The sequence below is a fragment of the Numida meleagris genome, chromosome 11, assembly GCF_002078875.1.
Source record: "Numida meleagris isolate 19003 breed g44 Domestic line chromosome 11, NumMel1.0, whole genome shotgun sequence".
Lineage (NCBI taxonomy): Eukaryota > Metazoa > Chordata > Aves > Galliformes > Numididae > Numida > Numida meleagris.
This window is the reverse complement of record NC_034419.1, coordinates 8,716,163-8,740,886: the sequence shown is the minus strand read 5'-3', so window position 1 is coordinate 8,740,886 and position 24,724 is coordinate 8,716,163. Positions and strand designations below refer to the sequence as shown.

The following is a 24,724-nucleotide window of genomic DNA, read 5'->3' as shown; positions in this document are numbered from 1 at the left end:
CCATCATCCAGGGATTCACAAAAAGAGTGAACTGTGCATTTTAGTCGATTCCTGACAACTTTGAACATGCAAATGTCAATAACTCCTGGGAAAGGCACAATATTAGGGCAACACAGGAATACTTGTAAGCATGAACACCATGCAATGTGTATTATGCATCTGTGTATGCAATATAAATATGCACACATGCATGTAATTAGATCTTTCTCCTTTAATACATCCACGTTGGGTCTCAAATTTCAGCTCTCTGATGCACTAAAGATTTCTCAAAACGCAGCATTTGTCTTTAATACAAACCCAATCCCATGTCCCAGGCAGCGCAGCGTGGGGCACCCAGCGGCTGCGTGCTCCCCAGGGTTGGTCCCAACGAGCTCACCCCTTCCCAACGCCAGCCCCGGGCCTGCTGCTCGGCAGGCTGCACTCCTGGCCTCTGCTCCACCTCCTCACACCATGTCTACGTGCTACCAGCAGGGAGGAGGGAAGAAATCTACTGCAAAGGAACTGTGGCTGAAGGAGGGACAAACAGGGAGCTGGGATACTAAAACCCGAGGAGGCAGCAGCAGGCTCCCTTCCCCCAGAAGGGCTTTCCATATCCACTGCTCCTCTGAGCTCATGACCTCGGCCTCAGGCACAATCCCGCATTCAGCTGCAATCACTATTATTTTCTCCCCAGCAGTAATGTTCCCAAGTTTTTCATGGCCCTCTCCTCCCCCCTTTCTTTCTGAAAGCCACAGAGAGGAGAGAGATCAGCTAGACAAAAACTTAAACCAGTGCAAATGTGAAACACAATGTAAAAAGAAAAAAAGGTTTTTTGGTATTACTGAACATGCTGCAGACATTGTGCCTAGTAATTATGGCAGAATCTAGCACAAAAGAAACTTAGCATGAGTCTACTGCTTTTCAAATGAGATTCAACTCAAACATGCATAGGGAGAGTAAAGTTATTTTATTAAATCATGCACATCACGTGTGTTAGTGCAAATAGTTTAATCTGTACTCCAGAAATTCTATTGTATTTTTATATCTTTACAAAATAGATTTAAAACAATTATTTACTTTAAAAAATGTAATTCTGAAGGTAAGCATTTCAGAACAATATTTGCAATAACCTATATACAAGAGGTACTGAGTACCACTGGCATACGAGTGTTCTGTGGTTGGGTGGCTTCCTGCAACTGAAAGTGATGAAATGAATGAACTAAATGACAACATTTTCTACAAGTCACTTGTGGACTATTTTTGCCATAACTAATAATCCTCCCCATAGAAAATCCCATGTAACTTAAGACAGAACCTTTAATTAAAGGACAATGACCCTCAAAACCTTACAAGGTAAGTTATATACTAAATTTCTATTTAAATATTTAAACTACCTGTCGATTGCCATACAATTGTTTAAAGCCAATTTAACTGCTGAGATTACCTCCCTGTTTTGAAGTTTCCCTTAGCAAAGCCATTTTACTTCACCATTCTTTAGTATATCGTTTAAGTCTTCAATAAACTTTTTTTGACAGAACTGTTGAGCTGAACAGGATAACTACAGTCTACGTTTAATTCAGCACTATCTACAGTGATTCCCACCAAAAGTCAGCAAATAGCAATAGTTATAGTACTTTGATAAGGAAAATAAACTTTGTAATGGGGACCACTGCATCATACTTACAGCCATGTGATGAGGATGCACAAAATTTTACTACCAAATTAAAATCATCTTCACCTGACCATACATGCGCAGGGATGACTCCAATTTTGTAGTATTTTATGCAACTTAGAATATTTTCAGCTAATCACAATGTACTGTAGCAGTTCTCATAATGAAGTTACATCAATAAAAGCTTATTTAAAGAGCTTCCCCAGCTCAGTCAGAAAGTATCAAATGACTGAAAAAAATAAATTGATACAATGTGATATGTGAAAAAGTATTCATACTTTTAAAGAACGCACCTCTTTAAATATATGAAATTTAATAAATTACATTCAAAGTAAAGTTAACGTAGTTGAATCACTGCACTATGTCCATCAAATGACCAAGTATTTGCTCCCAGAAATACCTTAGTTCACTCAAGAACACACACATGCTTACACTCGCACACGCGCACACTAAACACTCTAGGCTGGTCTCTGCCATCAATACCTATCTCTTTTAAGGCTGGACATGAATTGTGGTTTGTTTTTTTTCCAAAAATCATTAATAAAACAATCCTTATCAAAGAAAAATGTTTCCTTCAAAAGGCGTGGTAAGAAGTTTTCTTAAGTCTTGTTCCCAACAGCTCAGTGACTAACAGCAAGTAAAATGGCATACTAGTTTTAAAAAGCATCATACTGCAAGGCACTGAGCGCACTGCATCTGTTTGCCAAGCTTCTGTAAGGTTACTTGGCTTGGGTGTCCAAATCCAAAATGTGTTTTTCCTTTTAAATCTGGCAATCAGATTCTAAAGTACATGTCCACAAACCTAGCCGTTATAAATAATTTGGTACCAAGAAGTCTACTTTAGGCCACCGTAACAGTATTCAGAATCCCAACAAACTAATTTAAAACTTGCATGAAATTGTAAGCAAAAATATTGCTCACAGTATGATGAATCACAATTTTATTCCCTCTTTATAGACAGATACATTTTATACAGTTTAAAGCAAATGACCCTACTGCTGTTCTCACGCAGAGCTGTGCTGTATTAAGAGGTAAAAAAAAAAAAAAAAAGGAAGAGAATTAATCTGTTTTCCCTCAGTATATGAATGTTGCCAGCTTCTAAAGGGAGGACGGTGTATGGATTCAACAACAGTTCTCATGGAGAAGCTCTGGTTAGGCCTGGGTACAGCACCACGGCTGTCACAGCAACCAAAGCTGCCATCACAGGCATCCAAGGCCATTGTCTCTGTGTGGAGAGAAAAAAAAAATCAATATCATATTTGTTCTAATTCATACTAGTCACTTTACCCCGTGGTTCCTCAAAGTCCTCAGTACCTGTTGATAGGCATCACTACAATGTTACCCACAAGCCCTGCCGCAGGCTAGCCCTGACCTGGAGTGAACAAAGGGAAGAATATAACTCTTCGTGACTGAGGAGACACCTTTGGCAGTTCCATATTTCCGGCTTCGTTACCATACGCACCTCAAAGAAATCTGCTGTTCAGCTTGAGAGGGCTTAAGGTGTTTTGCTTGAGCGAAGTAATTGCCAGACAGGTTTATGCAGTACTGACATCTTTAACTTGGCTTTGGAAGGATTAAATCCAGATCTATGAAATCAGTTCATAACAGATCCTAACAAAATCATTTCTAGCAGATTGTCATGACATTTTATGATGACAGTAAGAGAAGAACACACTGGGAGACGGCAGAGAAAATGCAAGCTGAGAGGTCAGAATACAAACCAACCACCTATTTCTTGTCTTTTTTCCATCTTCTTCACAGCAAGTGAGAAAAATGAAAGTGTTTACAGCCACAGAGGAATTTCTTAGTCCGTAAATAAGAACCAAAGCTTGACTTTTATTGTTATTTAGAGGCAAACTCTTCATTTTTCATAGTTAATTAAGCAAATAAGCTTTCTCACAGGCCCTAGCATCACAGCATTGTGCAAAAGGTAGCTCATTTGCTAAAGACAAACTGAGACCAAGTTAGAAGAGGCACGTTCAGAACCAGTTAGAATGAAATTGATTGTTAGAATTAAAGGAATCAGACAGATGTTAAATGATTAGTTGATCGTTCAGCTCGTCAGGACCAACAGAATGGCGTATTAAATGAAGGGTTTGCTTCAGGTAAAGAAATACCTGTGAGCATTTCACCATGCACTATTTTATACAGAAATGGAACAAACAGGTGAGAGGGACAAACATACATCGACTGAACAGTAGTGCTTGTACCTTTCGCTACCACAATGGGCCGTAACACCAATACAGGAAAGCCAGGATTAGGCCGATGAATACGGCTGGGACGGGTTGTAATATGGAAGGCTAAAGAAGGGAAGGGATATTAAAAATCACTTTGTGCTATAAATCAATCAGGTAAAGATGATTTAGAGGGGAAAATAAGTCAGTGAGTTTTGTTTTAATTGAAATGTATTAAAGACATCTAACAATACAGCATTATCTAATCTGGTATACAAAGTTAGTACACCGTTCTACTCAAATGAACAGGAATGTTCAAAAATAAAGGGAAGTAAGGAGAAAATACTCTAAGAAACTTTACTGCAACTTGGAATTTAGCACATAAAAACAATACAAATCTTAAATTGATTTGCCTGTATTTTGTATCTATTTGTTTTAGTTTTTCTGTGCAAGTAATTGGAAATCCCAACTGGATTTCGTAAGGCAGAAAGACTCGTACCAGAGATTGAATTTTTCATCTGCTTCTTCATTCCGCCTTTCCTATTTTCCATCATCAGCCTCCAAGAAAAACAATCTCTTTCCTCCATTAACGAATCAATAACAACCATGTCCACAGGCAAACCCAGTAGTTCAGGCATTTGTGAGGTTATAACACAACGTACAAGGAGCACTAAGTTACTATAAAGTAGAGAAGTATACTTCCGTTAGAGATACCACAAAGATCAGCATCTCTGGTAGAGCATCAGCCTTGTGAGCAAATGCAATTCTGAAGATTGATCCAATGATGCAGCTGGGCTGAACTACCAGCTAGCCAGCAAGACTGCAGTGTTCATTCAGCTTATGGCCTCATTACAGGAATCTCCACATTTTCTCAGTTACTTTCAATTAACTGGAAACTACTTTGCTTCACGTTCTGGAGAGAGAGCCTCTATCCTCAGGACAATACACTAGAAGCAAAAATGGACCGAATTTCTTTTTAAGCTGTCCCAGGAAGACATCTGCTTTCTCTCTTAGCCTATATATTTTGTGCACATACACAGACACACACAGAGGTTAAGTTCAAATCATGCTAAATATTTGCTTAAGAACTTTTTTTGTGCTGAACTCACCTTGATTTTGTTCAGCCAAATAAATACATGATAAATTCATGTTTGAAGACTTCCTAAAATACTGTGATTCATAAATAAAACATCGTTCTGTTTTGAATTTGTGGAAGTCAATCATAGAACCTCCAATATGGTTAAGAACACAGAAATCTCAGAATTATCTTAGAAGGTATTCTAATCTTTGCCATTCAATTCTTGTCATCACAGCAATTGAGACTTGTTGTAATCAAGGTAAATATTAAAGAGACAAATCATGTGCAACTATTAAAGTAATTTCCATGCAGCATTAATCTTTTTTTTTTTTTTGTCATTGGTGCCACAAATCAGTGCCATCTTCCCAAAGAAAGCACACGGGCAGAAATAATCACAGCAGTGTCCAATAAAGCGCCAAAAGCTTAAGTCAACCAGAGCAGCTCATGTTCTCAAACTGTTCACATAAACAAATCCGTCATGTACAGCGCATCAGGAAATAATCAGTGACTACAAACATGCAAGCACAAGCAATACACCACACTGTTAAGCCGTTCAGAACACAAAACTGCAGTTCTTTTTTGTTTGGTTGGTGTTTTTTTGTTGTTGTTGTTGTTGTTGTTTTTTAAAGAAATAAGCTTTATCTTTCTGGAAGGGAAAGCATAAAGACTTAATGTTTAAATGACATTCTAAATGGAATAGAGAAGCCTTCTCTTTTCTAGTATTTGTTAATTCACTGGATAACCTAATGGAGTTTCATTCAAATGATTAAATTTTACACCTCATGAGCTTATTAAAATATATTCTTAAAATCTCCTACTGCTTAATTAGATGCTTCATCAAAAACATGCGTTCAGAATTAGAATACATAGATATGCAAACTCAGAGACAGATTGGCTGCAAAAATGAATAAATCCCACAGTGGGAAGCTGCGTTCTGGAGGTCACTGTCCTCACCAATAAAGTAAAAGATTAGGTTTCCAGCAAATAGGGGTAACAGAACTTTAAAAATTTGACCTTGGAAGTCAGCCCAGTATTCATGATGCTTCAAATATTCCACAAGACAGACATATTTTACATTACTGATTGTGAGTAATGCTTGCTTGAATAGCAAGCTCGTCCTGCAAGTCCTTATATGGTTGGATGCTCCTCATCACAGCCTAACCTCCAGGCTTCAACTCTTGTATCTCTTCTTTAAAAATGTTTTGGCAACTGCTGTGGTTCCTTTTTTCATTTTGACACTCACCTCAAATTCTTCCTAAAATCCCCTTACCTTGCAAGCTTTCATCTGCTTCTCCAATTCCCTTCAGTGTTTTTCTTTCCTCAACTTTCTCCCTTTTTTCATGAATCACCTTAACACTGAGATTAATGTTTTAACAGAGCAGAAAATCTCACATCTGCAGTTATTTTAGTACAATCTCTTCTATCAGAAAGGTTGTATTTTTTTTTGTACTTCTGCCTATTTCAGTAATTCAACATTATTTAGGCATTACAGAAAATTCTAAGCAGGCAGTAGGTTCCAAGAGAATATTAACATCCTATTCATGAAAATACAGCCAAAAAAACTGAGAATGGCTTTGAGTTCTTCACATCTTTGTTAACTCTACTATGTCAGTGGCTTGTTTTCAGTAAGTGGGCTATGGCAAAAGTATTTACTCTGTGCCTCTAGAACACAGATAGCTTTAGAGAATGGTACCTGTAAACTTTCTATTTTGTGCCATCCACTGAGGGGGGGGGGTTCACAACAACAGTACAGGAAGATAATAAACCAGCCATCCCAGTAGTAAAAAGGCTGTAATTACTTTATCACATTTCTGCCACACTCTTAACATTTGAAGGATTTCAGAAGTCTCAGTATTAAAAAAGAAAAAAGTTGTCTCTAGCTGTAAACTCAATACTAATAACACAACCTATCCAACTGTAACAGAAAAGAATTATTTCCATTAGTGGACAGAAAGGATGGTTCAATTGCATGTATAAAGCATGAGCTGACCAGGGGATAATCACTGTTAAGAAGCATAAGCAAGACTGAGGAGGGAACACACGCTGTAGCAATCACTAATGAAATAAAAGCACCTTGGAGAAAGTTGCTTAACTCATTTGGATCCAGGTTTCTCAGCTTTTACCCACGTGTCAGTCTGAAATTGGGAAGTTTTGCCTAGTTCTTAATGAGTAGTTAAGCTAGATTTTTTTTTCCGAGACAGCAGCTACGGAAGGCCGTTTTTAAAACTGTTATGCAACTGTAAATCTAATTTGCACATATAACTGTACCAGTGTAATGACCTGCAAATCTAACAGGTAGTGCCAGAATGGAATTTTGCATGCAATATGGTACAAAGCCCCTTTTTAAACCCAGCCTTTCCTGTTCAATACTTCGATGTTCTCTTAATCAAGAAAACTGTCAGTGTCACAACCAGACTTCCCCAAGTATTTCGCACAGACTTACGTTGTTTCCTTTTTCCTGTAGCAGCTTCAAGTTTTCTTTACACTGTTTAAGCTCTTCTGTGATTGACTGCTTTTCTTGTTCAGCCATCTCATACTTTGCCTTCAGTTCTGAGAGCACTGTCTGTGTTCTTTCATACTAAATGCAAAGAGAAAGAAGGCTACAGACCTCTGGACACCCAAAAAACGTACTTACATTTGCTTAGTGCAAAGCTTCCTATTCTGTCACGTGCCTAGCTTAACTTTCCTTGGATCAATGAGCTCTCTCTTTACAAAAGCAGGGTAGAAAAACCTTACTATAAGTTCAATTTTATCTATTGAAAACAAGTTTATTTGTATTTGTCATTAACACAGATTATAAAGCGCAGAAGTGATGACCTCCAGTACTGGCATTTACCGTAACTTAAAAGGGTAAGCATCTTTACAAACTCATCTAATTACAAACACACGGATTAGCAAGACTGCTCCTTTCAAATTCCAAAAATGGTAAGGAATGCGACAGGGATGACTTCATGACAAAACAAAGAAAAAAGATTGCGAAACGCAAACTAATAGCAGTGACTGGCGGAAACTTCACTCAAGCTGCCCCTAAAAATAAACAAGTAATTGATAGAGAGAACAGCCTTCTTCCAGACACGATTTTCAGAAATTAGGCTCAAAATGCCAGCTTCTCCTTATGCACTTGTTAATCATCTGTAAAAGCCTGATGATCCATTCTGAAGAAAGGACAGACTTATCTCTAAAGAATGCGTAGGTTTGTTGTGAAATCAAATTTAATCTAACTAGGAAGATCATACTGACAAAAAAATCCATTCTGACTCATAACAGCTAACAAGGCTTAATACAGTGGTGATCAGGAACACCTTGAATAAGGGTTCACCTTGTGTCTGAACAGATTATAAGTATGTTCACTAAGGTAATGCATGAAAATAAGCTTCAGAAAGTTTCCAGAATATAAACACAAGCCATTTTATTTTAAATCTTCCTTTGAGATTTGACCCCCAATTTATATATTGTTAACTAACACAAATGTACTTGCCATTAAAGGAAGAAAAAGCTTTATTACTAGAAATTTTGTACTTTTAAGTTTTATATTAAAATAACAGGAAAGTCATTGGGCACTGGATTCACTCAAAAAAAAGTTTCATGTTACCTCCTTCTGAACATCCTTTGCTTGACTCTCAGCTTCACTGAGTTGGCTTTTTAGACTAGCTGCATCCTGTTGATGTTTTTCTCTCAAAGATCCCATCTGATCTTCAAGTTCTTTTCGAGACATTTCAAGAACACTTATATTGCTGGTTAGAGCTAAACTCTGCTTCTGAGAGCTGAAAAACAAAATCCAATTGGTTTCTCTTCTATTTTAAATTTAAACAGGAATGATTTTTTTAAAACCAGTTTTCGTTATTCTCCAGAGCTTCACATTATTTTTATTTAATATGGAGAAGTCATCTTGGAGCAATCACAGAACCAAAAGATCAACACTGATTTCCTATGCAAAGTACTGATATAAAAGATGGGCCACAGACTTCCTTTTAAATACACGCGCACTTATTACTGCATGTTTAAATTAAGTTATATTATAGATTATAATTACACTGTCATTCTTATGTTTTCACTTTCTTATTTACTTTATTATTCACAGTTATATATTCCAAAGCATTTTGAAACAATCTTGTAATTTGAAGAAGTCTGTCCAAGGTTGTTAGAAGCATTTCAGTTACTTGCACACATGCTTCTTTGCTTATTTCAGTGGCATAAGACAAGAGCAAAATCAATCAGGATACCTTCTCAAATACCTGAGCAGTAATACAGAAGCATTTGCAGGGGAAGAAAAAAAAGCTTGGTATAATAATTGACATGATAGCATGTTCTGCCAAAAATTATGATACTACCCAACTTTCAACACATTTATCACAAACAGCATCAGACATTTAAGTACCACTTTGGGGAAGAAAAAAGAATAATCAGCTTCTTAAGCTTCCACGATACTTTCCTAGACAAGCCTGTTGTACCCTTACCTAGAAAGCTCCTTCTCTTGTCGCTGAAGTTCAGATGCAAGTGAAGTATTTTCCTTCCTTAGAGTAACACATTCAGCTTCCAGGGCACTCCACTCTGCCTTCAGCTTTTCAAGTTCACCTGTAATTAATAAAATTCAATCTGAATACAGTAATTTCATGAGTACTTCAAGCAGCACGAGCTAGTAGATGTTGGAAAAGCTGCTATTAGCTGTAAACCTCAAACGATTATAACCACGTTACACTAATCCTATCACAAGGCTCTATGAAACATACAACTGCATCTCTTGCTGTTAGGAAGAGTCTGTGAGCCATTACACAAGCTAGTGCTTTTCTTAATGTGAGCTTCTTTAAGCTACAAAGCACTAAAAATTGTCTTGTTTATGGGTCTACGCTACTATGTTAGAAGCAGTGATAGAAAAGCATTTTAGAAGAAATTCACTTCTTGGCAGAAAATAGGAAACAAATTGAAAGCAATGAACAATAATGAGATACCACGCCTCTGCTACATGGAACAGAATGTTTAAAACAATAACTGAAGGGTTAAAATGAGACCTTTGAAATAAATCAATCCATGCCAAAATTGATTTTTAATCTGAACTGGAAAAGTTCTCTGACAATTTCACAAAGATAGGCTAATCCAGAATTCAAAACATATTTTACATATGCCAGCTTCCCGGTGGCATGTACAATGTTGCAGCTCTTCAATTCTCTTGGCAGATCCTCCGAGACATGAGGCTATAGGCCTGGAATGGTGGCTCTCAACCAGTCCTTGTGGGTGCACTACACGTGAAGTGAAGTGCAAATAAATGAGTCTCACAGACCTGTACAAGATACTTTTGTATCCCTGCATCATGCTTCCAGAATAAAACTTTAATTCTATATGTATTGTAACCTAGAAGGAGATGGCAGTAACAGTTTTATTAAGCCATACAGCGCTTTCTTAAGTGAAGCTTTGCTATAAAAATTAGAAGTTGAGAGGCTGCCCATTTACAGGCTTAAATTATATACATTTCCTTATAAAGATTTTATGCAAGTCCTTTTGGAAACCTGTGGCTGCATCAGTCTCTCTAACAGCACAAGTTTTCCAAGTGGCATTATATTTAGTCTACTTTTGACATCAAAAGTGTATCTAAGCTAACTTAAAAATAACAAAATTACTATTAATGAAATATGCAAAAGGATTTTTATAACACTACAAGCCTTGACACACAAATAAAAACACATGCACGAACATACATACTCTATGATGGGAGACAGGGGAAGGTTAGAATTACAGACATTCATCAGATTGAGAAGGATGCTGCTGCTAGTGCTGGTCTCTGACACCCTATTAAGCAAGTACCTTTCAAACGAGTAGCCTCCTCCTTATGCTGCTCCTCACACTGCTGACATCTAAGCTGAAAACTGGCTTGTAGACTGACAATTTCTTTTTCATAATCCGAAGCATCTTTCCGCCACCGTTCCAGTTCCGCTCGCACGGTTTGTAGTTCTTCTTGCAAAGCAGAAATATCTGTATCTCGTTCTGATGCGGCCTTTTCTGCTACTTGTTGAAGTGACAGAATTTCATTTTGAGCACTGACTAGTTCATTTCGAGTGCTAGAAATTTCACTCTCCTTCTCCTCACGAAGATTCTCAATATCTTCTTGTAACCTCCGCAACTGAGCTGGAAAACACACATTGTTACGATTTTATAAACTGTATTTACAGAACATCTAAAATAATCTTAAAAATCTCAACTTGTTGATATTTACTAGGACTAAATAAGCCTAACACAATTAAAAGTATGTTACCCTTGTCAAATGATTTTCCTTTCAAAAAAGACGTGGGGTCATGCATGACAGGGAGTTAAAAGAAACAAGAATTAGCGTTGGACAAAGCTTTCTCAGACAGAGTTCTCGTGTGTAACATAAAAGCAACTCTCTCGAAATCTGAAACCAAGATTTACATCCAACTAGGTTGTAAGCAAAACAAGGATTATAGAAAAAGATGCTGGGGATTAGGGGACAAGACAGAATGCAAGAAAGCTTCTGTGACAAGTCACACAGATCTGCAAAGCTGCATTGGAAACATCTGCCTGTTCAGTAGTTGAAGTTAATTTGTGATGTCTTTAAATATTTGAGGCACAGAGTCTAGTTTCTACTACAAGTTTGGAGAATGAAATAAAGGAATTAAAATTACTTCTTCGCAAAAAGCATTTTGCAAAGGTCAAGATGAATTTTGAATTTTAAGTTACAGCTGCACCTAATATACTGAACCTTTGAGTAGTTCTTCATTGTTCATGACTGTAAGCTGTAGATGTGCAGCAGCCACGTAAGAGCTAGGTTATTCAGCATTTCTCAACTGTGTGAAGTAAACCTATTAAATTATTCCCATTCAAAACTGGTTACTAAATGTGTCTCCTCTGAGCACAACTATTTTTCATAAATATGCATGCAAATAGAATCCTGTGCAAATACTTAAAAGGAAAGCACGAAAGGAAGAAGAATAAAATAGTTAAAACCTGTCTGATGGAAGCAAAAAAGTATAATTTCCCAAGTGTTTTTGTTTATCTTTTTGAAGTACACCAATCAATGTCCACATGTATTTCAATGATTTTCAATCATTGGAAAAAGCAATTACCAACATTAAGAATTGCTCTGTGAAGAAGAGAGCAAATTTTTTAGTTCCCCTAATACAAAATAGCATAGAGGGGAAGAATTATAATCTTACAGTTGTACGTTACTTTTTCTGAAGCAAAGGGCAAACAAGGACAGTAGAAAGCACTGGAGAGATAACCAAGGCTGAGTAACCTTTACAGATTTCTTGTACTTATTTTTGTTCTCTCAATCCATTATAGAAGACGACACCGAGTGTAAACAAGTCATGCTGTAAATTGATATGGTGTAAAAACTGCTCAAGAGAGACTTTCATGACAGCTGTACGTTATGCTTGATGCCCTTCAGTAATTTCATATAAGTACAATTCTTATACAGGTATAATCTAGACACTTTGCTGCTAGTTGATGTACAGTAAAGAAGAAAAAGTAACTTTTTTCCTGCTCCTCTCAACAGGCTCCAACAAGGCTTTATCAAGACTTATCTCATTGGATGAACTAAAGAATCTCTGAATAACATAGTTCTGCACTCTGAAGGGAAAACATAGCATGGAAAAATACATGATAGCTATTATATACTGTAATACATAAAGGCTACTGTAGACTATACTAAGGAGGATTTCACATCAATCCTGTGTAAGATGAAGCAGTACATTTGTTCCATAACAGACAACAGCATGATGGATTTTTGCATATGTGAACAATGTGAGGCTTGTAACCATCCTATTAGTTTGGAAACAATTTCTATAGAATTATTATAACAGAATAGTAACCAAACTAGTAGATGAGAACAATCTGACAGTAAGCCAACAGAACATTAATCATTGCCTTGCCACATATTGTTACATTAGAACCTTTGAACATCCCAAACCATTATGCTAGGAAACTATGTGTTCCTAAAACACCAAGAATTTAGACTTGCTAATGTAACAGGAGTCCATCAAAAAGCAAAGGAGTGATTTTTCAACCCATGTCTTCCTGATATTATTTTCTTTATCAAGCACAGCTAAGTTCCCACTCCTCAGTAATTGCAGCTTTTCAAAGAAATTTTCATTTTCTTCTTTCTGTCTTGTTTACAGACAGCTCTCCCTTGAAATACTTAGGCATGAAAAGAAGCATGGCAGAAATGAAAATACAAAAATATACAAGTGTTTCTGAAGTTTGATGGAGTTGTAGAAGTACCTTACACAGGAAGAATACTGGAATGGTCTCTGAAACGTGTGTAATTTGGAAAGGTGATTAGAAATAAAGCTTCCATTACATCTCTTAATTATGTAAACCATTACCTCATCTGAACTGAATGTTGCACTTTTTTTTTTTTTAAATAATAGCTAGTTACCTGAGATACAAGATTTTCCTTGCTTCACCTATCTGCTCATCTAAAGAGCTTCACACGTAGAGACAGGATTTCAGTTGTTTCTATGGCACCCTCTCTTCTGTATGACAAACACAGAAGCCATGTTGCACTGGCTGACCTAAAATATTGATTCCATGAAAATACTTCAAGAAATGTTACTGCATGAGGCTGTCCAGATTTTTTTCTCCACTACAGTTCAGAGAGGCTGCCAAGAGAGAACAATGACATCATGGCAACTTTTCCCAAGTTGTGAGATACGCCACACCCTGAGAGTTTGGGAAGCAGCAAGCCCATGACTAACATCAGAATGCCTTAAACTACAATGGGAGATGAGCAAGAAACATTTGCAAGACTCACTTGGAAAACATTCAAGAGACAAAGCCACACTGCAGTTAAGTGTGGCTCCAGCAATCTTCGACTTCCATTTCTTTTTTTTCTTTTTAAGAGAGAAATACAATTTATTCGTTCTGCATAGAACTGCCTATCAGACTGTAATTTCTAACTTGTGCTACAGCATTTCTTTCTTGGAAGATTTACATTATTAGCAGGATAAAATTCAAAGTTAATCACTTCTCTGGTTTTGGAAAGAATGCAAGCTCTTCCTTCTTAGAGAAGCAATAGCAGAAGACCTAAATATGCATTGCTGACATCCCTATAAAATGGAGCAATCACGCAAGCATCTCAGTGAATGTACCTGGTATACGTCAAGTATCACATCCCACAATAAACTACTATACATTAAAATATCTTTAGCAAACCGTTTTTATTTCCTATGGGAAAAAAAATAGATGTTAGTATATCTGCCTGTTTGTTCATGCCTCCTAACCATCATTCTGCTCAAGCCAAATGAGGTATGAAGGCTCTACATGTTTAACAATCAACAGCTGAATTCGCAATCATGGTGTTCACACTAATGTTTGCTTTAAGGAAGAGTCCTAGTATAACCCTTACTGATTTAAAGGCTAGATAGATAGCCTGTTGACCAATGAGCTCACTCACAGGCACAGGATGACAAATAAGCTGGCATGTCATGCCAGAACATTCTACATGACATGCTACCACTAGCCCAGTGTAACAGGCAAGTAACTCTTGTCAAGAGCTTGGGCTACCGCAATTCTTCTAAAACAGCAGGGCAACACAAGGATGTAGGAGGGGCTGAGGTATTCAACAAATCCACATCCAGATAGACTCGGTGGGTTCCACTCTTTCTGTCAATACAGAGCTTCACTACTTTGGAAATGGTAGGTTCTGTGTCATGAGTAAGAGTTACATAAATCACTGGATTTGATTCTGCTATAATTATTTTGGGCTGAAAGGAGCACGATCACAGTCATACTGTTTTTCATAGAGCACAGCGTCTCTGTTGAAGAAATTTCACAGCGTACTAAGGTTAAATGCAGATTTGAAGGGATTAAAAATTATTTAAGAGGATTCTACCAATAAAGTGAAGAGATTGAGAAGAACAAAAGGATAAGCCCTCTGAATGTATAAGAAGGTAAAACAGCCATAGTAAGAATCCCTGGATCATTCAAAGCTGACAAAGACTGAAGAGAGAGGGAGAAGAGGAATATGTTACAGATTACATCTTCTGCAGTTTCTAAGTTATAACTAAAAATAGAAATTGGCAGGTAATATTTCAAAATATAATTCAGAGATCCTGTAAGAAAATCAAATTTAAAACACACATTCATTTATCGCATTACTTAATTAGTGCTTACAGTGCCACGAAAACAGCTAAAGCTATATATTTTCCCTAAGAAAGTAGGGTGAAAGAATTCTTACCTTGCAGAACATTTATTTGCTTGTTAGATTCTTCAACTTGCACTCTATATGCTCTTCTCTCTTCTTCCAACAGTGCTATAAATGAAAGTGAAGATGCGCCCAAAAGTTTGTTAGTAAGAAGTATTTCAGTTTTATAATTAGTTTTAGTCATGACTTCCTCTTAACTGAAAATATTAGAACAATCAGATTATTCCAGTAAGTTAAAGCTAGTAAACTGTGTAAGTAGTTTAATAAAAAGATCAAATTAAAGATATTATTCCACTGTCATGTAGCATTGCAATTAATTTGAAACTAATATAATCAGTTGTCTGATCCAGAAACTCTGTGTGTGCTAAATGACAACTGGCATAGGGGTGGGAAGAAAAAAAAGCTGTAAATCTCTCAGAAAGAGCACTGAACAATATGTAATTAAACTAGGCTACACTACTTCTTGTTAAAAACAACCGGTTTCGTTTGAAGACAAAGATACAGCTCCATATTTGACAGGATTATCTAAAGATCTATCACTGAACGCATTAAACTACATGTATTATCTGACTGAAATATGGATTAATCAATAATTCTAGAAGAATATATTTGATAAGGATGAAATATACGGAGCTCATGTATGTATTGAATACTATGAAAAGATGTTGGTCATTCTTGAGTGAACAAGTCGGGCTCAATCTGACTGATTATATACTAAAAGAAAACAAAACAGATATTCTGTGCAGGAGATGTGAGTGTTAGGAAGCAAATCTAACAGTCAATAAAACCAGACCCCCTCCTAAGACTACCTGATAAATACCATTTTAAAGGATACCCTACATAACCACATTGATCTGGGTCTCACCTTGAAGTTCAAAGCATTTTTGTTTACTTGTTCTAGCTAGCTCTTGGGCTTCAATCAGCTCCTTGTGCAGCTGCTGAATTTCTTGCTTAGCCTCAGTCTCTGATTGTGCACCCTGCAATTCATCTGATAAAAGAACATTTTCTTTAAAGCATACATTTCTACAACAGTTTACTTTGCACTATTGTGTGATGCCTGGTAACATTTTTATTCAAATAATCCACAGTTAGTTAAGTAAACTCAAAATTGGATTAGATAAATATTAGAAAAAATATTAATATATTTTAAAAGGAGGAAAACGTATGCATACTTTAAAATATTAACTATAAAAACATGCAGTAAAACAGAAAGAATACATGAATTCGAGAGTTTTTAAAAATATTATATTGATTAGCAAGGCTGCCTGTATTGACATAAATGAAGAAACAATAAGTAAGACAATCCTTAACTGCATTTACTGCTTATCTGCTTTTAAAAGGAAGCTGCTGTAACCTCCTCCCCCAGTACATTCTTTGAGCAAGGACTCGGAGCCACCCAACCACCGAGCCCACCCTGCTTGCTCCCCACCTGTCCTTCTCTGAGCCTCAGCCACAGGGAAATGGAAAACTTAGGGAATTCACTAAAACAAAGTGAAGAAAAAGTCAGGATGAGAATATGGCCTCGAGCTGTACCAGGGGAGGTTTGGACTGGCAATCAGGAAGAGTTACTTAACGAAGTGTGCAGCCAGGCACTGGAATGGGCTGCTCAGGAAGGCGGTGGCATTGCCATCTCTGTGTTATTTCGGAGACAGGTGGATGGGGCACTTAGCAACATGGGTTGGTGTGCACTTGCGGTGTGAGGTGGTGGTTGGACTTGGTGACCCTATGGGTCTTCTCCTACCTTAATGATTCTGTGATTCTATGAAGATGGGTTTATTTCCTTTGGTGGCCTTTAAGGGCCATGTTTTGCCCTTAAATATCTCACTAGGACTTAAATTCCTAGGCACATCTTTAATATGATCAAGTATCTAAATATCCAGTCATGTGGAACTAAATAATCAAAATGTATGTTCTTCTCTGCAAGTTTTGTATTAATTAAAAATGCATGCAGAATACCTCTTTGGATTGATTACAGGAAATGACACACAGTCACAGAAATTTAATACTTTCAAATCTGAAGTTTTAAGATAATTTAAATAATACAAAAGAAGAAAAATCTGTATTTGTCATCTAATGGGTGCATATTAGGAATTAGATGCAGAAACGCAAAGAGAAAGACAACACCCTAGCCTGCAGGTGTCTGTAATATCAGGAATGGAAGACAAATTCTCCCTAAGCAGTGCCTGCACAGAAAGATCTTTCATAACCACAAGCAGCACTAATAAACTACACAGGCACAGGGACAAACCACTGTATCACAAATCACAGAACTGTAGCTGTTGGAGGGGACCTCTGGAGACCATCAAACCCAACTCCCTGCTAAAACATGTTCCCTACAGCAGGTCACACAGGTAGGCTTTCAGACAGGTCTTGAATATCTCCAAAGGATTTTCCACAACCTCTCCGGGCAGCCTGCTCCGGTGCTCTGTCACCCTCAAAGTAAAGAAGGTTTCCTTACGTTCAGACAGAACTTCCTGCGTTCCAGCTTGCGCCCACTGCCCCTTGTTCAGTCTCTGGGCACTGCTGGAAAGAGCCTGGCCTCATCCATTTGACTCTCACCCCTCAGATATTTATGAGCACTGATAAGACCCCCTTCAGTTTCCTCTACTCGAGGCTGGACAGTTCCATGTCTCCCAGTCTTTCCTCATATGGGATGCTCCAGGCCCCTCACCATCTCTGTGGCCCTCCTCTGGACTCCCACATCAGTTTCCTGTCTTCTTTGAACTGAGGACCTCAGAACTGGACACAGCACTCCAGATGTGGTCTCAGCAGGGCAGAGCAAAGGGGAAGGATCACCTCCCTCAACATGCTGGCCATGCTCATTTTAATGCACCCAAGCTGGGTGAAAAAGGTAAAGGAAGAAAATCAGTGAAACAGTTCAAGGACATCACTGGAGACAGGAAAGACAGAACAAGAAGATACACATGTTGCATAGCCTTCTGGCTGATAAACATCTATCTCTACAGACCATACAGATTTAAGGTGAAGGGTTTTCATTCTGTGCAGTGTGCCAAAAGGTAAGTTACTTTGGTTGTCTGGATCTTTCGCTATTAAGGAAAAACCAAATACAAGCTACAGTTTAGTCTGACATACTTTTGGCATTCACTGACTGCATATGTCATCAATAAAGTAACTATGAAATATTAGATTCTTGTTTTCCTCATTAAGGTAACTGCTGAAATATTCTAAAGTTCTCATACTGTGTTCCTCTAAGAAAAGAGGCTGTGTCTTTCCCATTCGCACAGTAATGAATTGGTGGGATCAAGGAGCAGAGACACAGATACACATGCACTTTTAGGCTTTCTCAGAACAAAATTATGAGAGCAGAAAGAACAAAGAGGTCCCAATATTTCATCCAAATACTTTCTTTTACAAGCTTATTAGAATTTCTAGTTCAAGTTTCTCTTTACTGGAGATGTTTTGTTCTTAGCTTCTCATGGATAAAGACTTGTGGCAATTGGACTTTCAGTCCTTAATGAGATTGTTCAGAAGAAATGGATGAGGAAGTTGACAAATTATGTTCAAATCATGCCTCATAAAGAAGCAGTGTCCCAAATCAAACAATAGACACACTAAATGAACGTTCTAGTGGACAGCATTTTCAAATCAGTGAAAGGACACATCATGAAAGATGACATGGCTTCAAAGGAGATGAGGAACTCAAGTTATGGGACAGCATAATCAGTTTAGCAGAGAGAAAACGTATGCCAAAGTAAAAACTCTTTCCTACTCAAATGCAATAGGGTAGTTTCCATACACTCGATAAGTTTCTAAACCAAAAGTCACAAAATATAATGATGACTGTGAAAAAAAAACAAGAAAAAATATCTTAGTAGTATTGCTATATTCGTAACTAGTAAAACTACTGACTACCATTGAGTTTAGACATAATCCATCAAGTATTCAATAGTGGACTGTTCTCAAGAGAAATCTAAGCAGAGCTCTACCATTAAGGTAATAAAAAAAAACTTCACCAAATGAACAAACAAGAAACAACAACAACAAACATCCATCCTCACAGAACGTTTTTATCTGTGACCAGATTTTTTGCTGTCTTGGAAGAGATTCTTAACTCCACTTTTTCTACCCCTAACCCAACACAATAATGTTTTCAACACCAGATTATTATTCTTTAAGATTTCCTCTACTGGTAGATTAAAAAATAAAAATAAAAAAGCATAGTTCATGTGATCTGTAACAAATCATTCCCAAAGTACATTAAAGCTCCTTTTCCCTCATTCTGGCTCTCAAAAAGTCTAGCCCATAGATCAGTTTTGAGGAAAAGCAACTACTTCCAGATCATTAAAGATTATGATAGTGGGTGAAGGTATTCTTTCCATCTAACATAAACTTAGATTTTGCAATCTCAGAACCTATAAAGTTTTAGAAAAAAAGACAAACAAAATGGAGATTAAATCAACATTTACAAGCATGAAGATATTAACAAAGCTCTGTTTAAAAGTCTGCCTTTATATTTTTGTTTTGATAGGAGAGTATAGAAGCACGCACCGCATGTTGTTGATTCATCTCTTAGCTATATACCTGGCCTGTGGTACCAACTACCTGAGCAGGCTGGTATCTCTCCCAAGTCTCACAGTAGTTCCCTCTCAGAGTTTGACATGACTTCTGAGGTTACTCAGATGAGTATTTTCAGAGTATTACTGTGATTCAGATAAGACAATTAAAAAGCTGAAAATAACGGGTTTATAAGATTCACGGAAAACTTACCATACACATAGAATCATAGAATGGCTTGGGTTGGAAGGGACCTCAAGGACCACCACGTCCCAACCCCCCCCGCCACAGGCAGGGTTGCCAGCCACTAGATCACGTACTAGATCAGATTTTTTGCCACATAAATGTGTTTGTCATACACATGAAATATATACTTCGCTATTACTGCAACAATAAAAAAATGGTTTCCAAGCTTTCTCAATAAGACCACTGTTGATTCTCAATATTTATTAACTAAACTAACACTATTCAGAGAACTAAACTATTCAGTAAACACTTTTAATAAGATTCCATGGATCAGCGTTGGAATTACTAACAAACATGCGGAAGTTGACAAGATCATTGAACTTCCAATGGCATTTATTGTTTCTAACCATCTGTTCAATGTATACTTGCTTTCAGCTTTGCAATTTTTCTTTGTAATAAGTAGTCCCGAGCAGCCTATATAGAAATGTCCAAAGAACTCTTATAAATGGCCCCAGAGATGTTTACCTCCTAAAAAAAAAAAAAAAAACAGCCCTGCTAATCTGTGCAAGTTTTTCCCCTTCCTCATCTTTGCCAGATTCTGCCTTGTAGAAAGTTGAAACAGATCCTGAATGCACTCAGAATTTATTGATGGAAAATACACTTGGAGGAAACTACAGCAATTTAACATCTCATCATTTTCTTGTTCCATGTATTTGTGTTCTACATTCCAGCAGTTAAACAAAAAGGAGCACTGCCTTCTCCAGCAGCCGTTTCCGCATTCCAAACAGCTGCCAGATCTGAAATGTTCTCACTCTTCCTTAATTATTTCAATGTATAACAAACCCACTTGGAAGTCTTTCTGTGGCAAATAAGATCCCTTTTAGGGCAAAATCAGCCATATGAAGTAGCTCGGACAAAACTGCAAATAAAACTTTTGAGCTTAAGGACTCTTCATAAAAATTACACAAGCATATGATTCACTGTACAGATATTTTTAAATGTTTTCATGAGAGCAAAATAGGAATGTCCATAAATAGCCTCAAGAGAAGAAAAGTTACGCTAGTTAATTATAACATGTAATTCAATAGCAAATAGGCATTCTTCTACTTCTTTAAAGTTCAGCAGTGGTTATGGTTTTAAGTCTTCAACTGCATGAAGACAAATGAAACAATGCCAAACATCCACACAAGTAAAAGACTGTTTCCATGTTATAGAAAACTTTAGTCTTTTAAGAGTTCAGTTACTCTTTCTCTTCAGTTTAATATACTCTAGACCAGAGGTATCCAACCTTTTGGCTTTCCTGGACCACACTGATTGAAGAGGAATATCTTGGGCTGCATGTATAACATAGTTAATGTATGTAACAAAACATTTTTTATGCACATTTTTTTATTGGAACATAAGAAAAATAAGAGGGCAACAAAACCATAAAACTAGCGGGTTGGACACACATGCCCTAGACAGAGCAAGTATAACTACATCCAACCCTTGACAGGACGTGACAACCTCCTAAGCCAAGAAGCAGAATGCTCACAGCATCACCTCATTCTGGGGCTACTGAGGGCAGCCTTTCTGACAGAGCCTACGAAGACTTAATTTGCAATTAGGGAGAAGTCAGTCACAGTGATTTTCAACCTAAGAGACTATGGCCTGCTTTCCATGTGTCAGCAGAGGGTAACTAAGGTATCCAGCCAAACATGAGTAGTTTTCAGTAGGCTACATGGGAGCAGTCATTTTCACTGATTAAGAGATATATATATTTAGATATATATATATAGAGAGAGAGAGATCTATCTATTTTACAATCCAGAAAGGTAGAAATATCATGAAATCAGTAGATCTACTGATGTGTTTTCTTCTGTTGTTGTCCTCTTCCCTGGAGTATTTGCTTAAGATATTTAGCTAACTGCTTTTGTTTTATAAATATACTTTACAGAAAGGTTACATGCATTATTATTATTCATTGCTATTAATCACAGACATTAAAACAAAACCTAAATGGAAAGTGGTCACTGTTTGAACACTCAAATTATTTTAAGCTATGTTGAACTGAAATTCACTGGAAAATATCATACTCAATTTTTGGTTTCTTGTCTGGAAAAAAATATCTATGTACCACGTCCTTTCTATCAGAAAATAGGGAAGTGTAAGCAAGTAGAGGAAAAAGCTCTTTTACAGTTCTCCTAAGTTGAATTATCATTTCCTGTCTTTCTAAACTACGAAGAGCGGTCACATTCTTTTTACTTGTGATGCCAGTGTAAGCATCATTTTATAGATATTATCAAACATGTAAAGTATATAAAGCCAAGTTAACATTCTGTACACTAAATGTAACACCACCCCACATTTTTCAGATCAAAAATATGTAAATAGCTTGCTAATCAAGTCTACAGTATGAGCACCTTCAGTACAAAGAGCAGTAAATAATGTAATTTTAAAAGTATGAAGATCATACCAAGGTTCAACAGTCACTCTAAATTCAAAAGCGGAATTCAAGTCTTCACTGCATTAACCATAAAAAAGATTTTAGAATTTTTATACCACCATGTGCAAACCAGCAGGAGCATTTCTGACAGTGATGGAAACTATGGAGGTAAAACTTTGCAATGCTTAAAAGCATTTCTCACTAATGGAGAAATCTCTTCTCTCAGTGGTTATCAGCCCTAAATTGAGTGTACGCTGATACTACTTCTCAACAGTACTTAAAATTATAACACGTAAGTTCATAGAACATCACTGGTAAGTAGAGTTATCTAGCTTTAAGCACAAATTATTTCTATACTAACTCTCAGCAGTATGCTTTTACACCATCCAATGGAAATATTATCAATATTTAAGTGCAACTCTTCCTTACTACCATGATCTAAATATTTCATGAGTCTCTATATGAACACACATTTGATTACAAAAACAAAACAGGAACACTAACTTTTAAATACAGATTATGCATCTGAAGTTACAAAAATAAATTTCTCTTTACCTTTCAGAAGAGCTACTTTAGCAATAGGTTCGTTTAGATCTTGGTCATCCATTTGGGCATCTGGAAAAAAAACATTTTAAGAGAACAGGCAGACAGCTGACACTTTTCATATGTGTATTCTTTAAGTAAAGAAGCTTCTACATTTTTATTTTACAACAATTATTTATAAGGTTGAAAGCAGACCATACTGCTTAAAATGTATGTGGCTTATAATACATAATACAAGTCTTCTCCGCTCTTTTAAAAAACGCTCATGATTAAGTGATTCAATTCTAACTGATTAGATTTTGCAAAATTTCAGTTAAATGTTTACCTGTAGTGTCGTCACTGCTTTTTTCCTTGCTCGGACTAAGAGTATCTGACAAATCCGATTCTTTCACTCTTGCTTGGTTCTCTGCAAGAGACAGGGAGAATCAACTACAGCGTAAATGCTTTGTTTCTAATTTATGTATTATGTATATATATGTACATACATATATATATGACTGTTAAATGTCACTAGAAAGAAGACCTGAAGAAAGATCTTAAAAACCTGATGCTTGCTTATTTCTTCATAAATCTGGGGTAAAATGGATTCAGATTTACTGAACTCATTAATCTAGCCTAGCATCTAATCGAGGATGCAACTGTCTCATGCACAGCTTGAACTTTTGTGTAAAGCTGTATTCTTGCCAGCTGGAACTCTATGCAAAAGCTGATTGTTTTATCCAATCAGAGAACAAATACGAAAAGAGAAATAGGACAATGCAGATACTGTTATGAGTCAGAAATAAACTGCTATAATGAATAAAACTGTGTTTCAGGATTTGGGACAAAAAAATAATAGCAGCAAGCCTTGTATATACTGTACTGTAGAAAAAATGTAGCATGAATCAATAAAGAATCATAGCAACGTAAATGAATACACTAACTTGTTTACAGAAAGAATTTTCAGTTCAGATTGTATTACCAGAAGGCAGTTGCTATGCTTTTTCCACCAAAAAAAAAAAACAAACCCAAACCTTCACAATGTAACTGGTCACATACAACCCACCACGTCATCACATGCAGCTTAATGAAGTCACACAGCTTTCTCACTGCTTTGAAATTTTTAATGAGGAGCATATTTTCAGAAGGTGAGGTGACTCATGTAAGAAAGTTTGACAGCTATAAACAATGTCACCAACAAGCAAGGGAAGCTGAATAGAATGAAGTCTTTCTTGGCTGACTATACCCACCCAGCCTTGGTCTGACAGCACTGCTGCCTCACATTAACAGATGTTCCTTCTGAGTATCAAGTTCCAGGTAAAGAAACACATACACACACACTAAAGGCATAATTACGACATTATATATGGTAGGAGTTGATGCCTGTATATGTGGAAGAAGCACAGCAAACACAATTTCTTCACGTATAGGTAATGTAGATGCAAAAAAAGTGCCAGAGGAGGACAAGGAAGGGAAGATGCACAATAATGAACAAAAGGTGTATTATGTGAATAGTGTTAGAGACAACTGACACCAAGCAAAAAACGCACAGCAACACAGGAGTTACGAGGAAGTCTGGGGGCACTGCTTTTTCAAATAACAAGAGAATAAAAGGAACCGAATGCCCCACGAACAAGAAGCGAAAAATGAAAACGTGCAACACTGGGAAACGAGCAAGATGACAGGTTAACAGAAAGAAACCATTTTTGTTATCTAACATGAAAAGTCTTTCTTTGTGCCACAAAGAAAGAACACAAACTTTTAAACAAAACTGAAGATGACAAGTACAAGCAAAGCAGCCGATCAAGAGCCAGACTCTTCCTATTTTAATAGGACTGAAATCACTGGAGAGGGAGAAGGGGAAAGCACCCTCACACAGTGCATTAGGGGTTCAGGCCTGGCAGCTTTCCCAAACATAAATCATATGCCTTCAGCTGACTTCAAAGCTCACAGTCACTGAAGCAGTTAGGGAATTTGATGGTTGGGGTGGTTCTTTGCTAAATGAAAACAGTAATTC

At 37.0% G+C, this 24,724-nt stretch overlaps 1 protein-coding gene across 23 annotated transcripts in view; it reads right to left on the bottom strand.

Moving 5' to 3' along the window:
- SLMAP (sarcolemma associated protein) overlaps positions 926-24,724 on the bottom strand; it is an 80,105-nt gene continuing 56,306 nt past the window's right edge. For 22 of the 23 annotated variants that reach the window (XM_021409115.1, XM_021409114.1, XM_021409122.1 and 19 more), the window contains 9 exons: positions 23,054-23,134; positions 22,741-22,800; positions 15,925-16,047; positions 15,093-15,167; positions 10,703-11,023; positions 9,361-9,478; positions 8,496-8,667; positions 7,347-7,481; positions 926-2,876 (listed from right to left, as the gene is read on the bottom strand). In XM_021409115.1, coding sequence (XP_021264790.1) covers positions 2,787-2,876; positions 7,347-7,481; positions 8,496-8,667; positions 9,361-9,478; positions 10,703-11,023; positions 15,093-15,167; positions 15,925-16,047; positions 22,741-22,800; positions 23,054-23,134 — 1,175 coding nt within the window. In that variant the 3' untranslated portion in view covers positions 926-2,786. Of the gene's footprint in view, positions 2,877-3,861; positions 3,952-7,346; positions 7,482-8,495; positions 8,668-9,360; positions 9,479-10,702; positions 11,024-15,092; positions 15,168-15,924; positions 16,048-22,740; positions 22,801-23,053; positions 23,135-24,724 lie in introns of all 23 variants that reach the window. The other variant, XM_021409116.1, reaches the window with a different exon arrangement.